Source organism: Montipora capricornis, chromosome 10, assembly GCF_036669925.1.
Source record: "Montipora capricornis isolate CH-2021 chromosome 10, ASM3666992v2, whole genome shotgun sequence".
NCBI lineage: Eukaryota > Metazoa > Cnidaria > Anthozoa > Scleractinia > Acroporidae > Montipora > Montipora capricornis.
The window spans coordinates 71,100,174-71,102,673 of record NC_090892.1 but is presented as its reverse complement, the minus strand read 5'-3'; the positions used below and the strand labels follow the sequence as shown (position 1 = coordinate 71,102,673).

Below are 2,500 nucleotides of genomic sequence, written 5' to 3'. Positions count from 1 at the left end.
AAGGCAAAAATTAAGCACGTTTAGGGAACATTTTCATTGCAGCGAAAAAGCGACAGCGACAATTATCTTTAGCCAAACAGGCGACAGGTGGGCTGGAAAATGAGCGACAAAGCGACATCAGAACCACATTTGGAAGGCGTCAATAGACTGTGAAAACATCCCTTTGACTCTAGGAACTACGAGAAAACAGTCAAATCACGTAATCGAAAACTGAAAGAAATTAAGCTATCTTAATTTTGTTCAGGCTGTGGTCGAGAACCTAGGACCTTGAATGCGGGACCATATTTATCAGTTTCTTCGTTTGACAAAGGCTAAACGGGAAGTCTTGGCTCAGCACGTCCACAGAGGGAACGTGGATTTCAGCCAGGGATGTACGGTTTCATTTCATTTCATTTCAAACTCGTCTCAGAGTGTTGAGATCAGTGAATAGTCAGTTGAACTGCTCCAGGGGAATAAAAGATAACCATTCATTAGGTAGGTAAAAACAAAACATTTGTTCTAGGATAGATACTGAGTGAAGAATGGCCATTATGCAAGCAGCATGTGCCTATATTTGACTTGTCCTCGAGGCATAGGCATGCACACTAGACCCAAAAAAGTTTGAAAAACGTTACGTGTGCCATGCATGCATCGAACTATGCAAATTCAGGACATTTTGGGGGAAAAAATTATAAGGGGTTGTTGCGCTTTGCATTTGCCTGGAATACGATGAGCTTCCCTTCTCCTTTCCTCAAATTTCAAGACGCTCCACTGCCTCTGATTTAGCCAGTTCTGTCGGCGAAGTAAATTTGTTGGTTTATTAATTTGAAAAAGAATTCCATGTCACCAGCTCTTCTCAAAGCTCAGCTACGTTTAGTCAAATCAAGATCAAATCTTTATTTTAACACGGTAAAAAATCAGCAGTTTTTTATTTGGTACAATATAAAATACAATTACCAAACAGTATATATGTACGAAAAAAGTCTCATCAGTAAAATACTACTCATAAAGTTACACTAAACTAGACCTGTTTTCCATGAATACCATGTATTTAACTTACTTAACTAAAAATGAAGGTTTAACAATTACTTAAAACGATTCAGAGATTTCAATTGCCTAAGATTGCAGGGTTGACTGTTCCAAAGAGTTGCTAAAGCTCCTTTTTAGGTAGTCGGTTCTTGCCGGGGAAAGTGAACTATAGATTCGTATATAATAAGTTGTGATAAGTTATATTTAATGGCTTGCTTTGCTTGATATTTGTTACAGGTCTTTTCACACCTTGTATTGCGAAGTGATTAAAAATGATGAATACCAGCAACACGACAGGCCACGTCAGTGATCATCAAATCTTGTATTGTGCCATTACTGAAGATTCTCTTGACGTTAAAATTTGCAAGATGATAGCTTACGCTCTATTGCTTGCTTTTTCACTTCTGGGAAATACGTTGATAATAATGGTTGTCTGTCGAGATAAAAAAATGAGAACAACTACAAACTTGCTTATCGTAAACATGGCAGTCTCTGATCTTCTTGTTCCGGTCTTCGCCATGCCTCGAGCTAGCGTCGAAATATTTTTCGGCAACCATCGATGGTTGATCGGTGAAGCCTTTGGGGAGGCCCTTTGCAAAGTTACAGCGTTCCTCCAAGACATCTCCACCGCAGTATCTGTTCAAAGTTTAGTGGCAATTTCTGTAGCCCGTTTTTACGCCGTGTGGTTTCCAGTAAAAGCAGCTCGTATCAAGCCACGAATAAAATTAGTTACCTCACTGATATGGTTCACTTCTGCGCTTATTCACCTTCCTTATTTTTACGGTTTTAAGATTGTTAGTATAGGTGACAAAACGTATTGCTTCGTCAGTTGGCCACGCTCAATAACGAAGATTGTCTTTTTGTCGTTGATTATTCTAATATTCATTGTACCTCTGGTAGTCATCACAACGTTATACTCATTGATAGTAAAAAAAATTAGAGGACAAACGTTCTCTGGAGTGAGGAACGTGGTCGTGCATTTTACCCGGGAGAAAAGAAATCGCAACATATTTAAGATGTCCGTGGTAATCGTCATGGTCTTTTTCTTATCGATGTCACCATTAGTGGTATATTTATCCATTGCAATCTTCAGCAATGGTCGATCTTGTCTTTCAAGGAACTTTCGCTTTATTTCTCAGTACTTAGTCCATTGTAACGGCTTCCTTAATTTTTTTACTTATTTCACCTTCAACAAGAGCTACCGTCGCGGCTTCTCCACGATCCTGTCACGTGTTGTCTGCTTATGTTGTTCCCCTTGCCTCTGGCAACATGAAGTGGAACTTAGCCGCCATGTCCGAACAGATTGTCACGGTTTGTCCTCCGCTGGAACAATTCAATTTGAAATGGACTTCGAAAGCAAGGATGTTGTGCTCACAAGTGTACGATCGCTGGATATAAACATTGAGCGACATGCTGTTGGGAATACTTGATACCGGGTTATATCCAATTAATGAATGAAGGGGGTAGTTTCTAAAGAAACTGTGGTGCTGCG

At 39.7% G+C, this 2,500-nt stretch overlaps 1 protein-coding gene across 1 annotated transcript in view; it reads left to right on the top strand.

Annotated features, from left to right (window-relative positions):
• Positions 1–124: 124 nt before the first annotated feature.
• The window catches only part of LOC138021892 (QRFP-like peptide receptor), a 2,411-nt gene continuing 35 nt past the window's right edge, over positions 125–2,500 (top strand). The window contains exons 1-2 of the mRNA XM_068868916.1: positions 125–474; positions 1,246–2,500. The exon at positions 1,246–2,500 is cut by the window's right edge and continues 35 nt beyond it. Coding sequence (XP_068725017.1) covers positions 1,281–2,438 — 1,158 coding nt within the window. The 5' untranslated portion in view covers positions 125–474; positions 1,246–1,280 and the 3' untranslated portion in view covers positions 2,439–2,500. The remainder of the gene's footprint in view (positions 475–1,245) is intronic.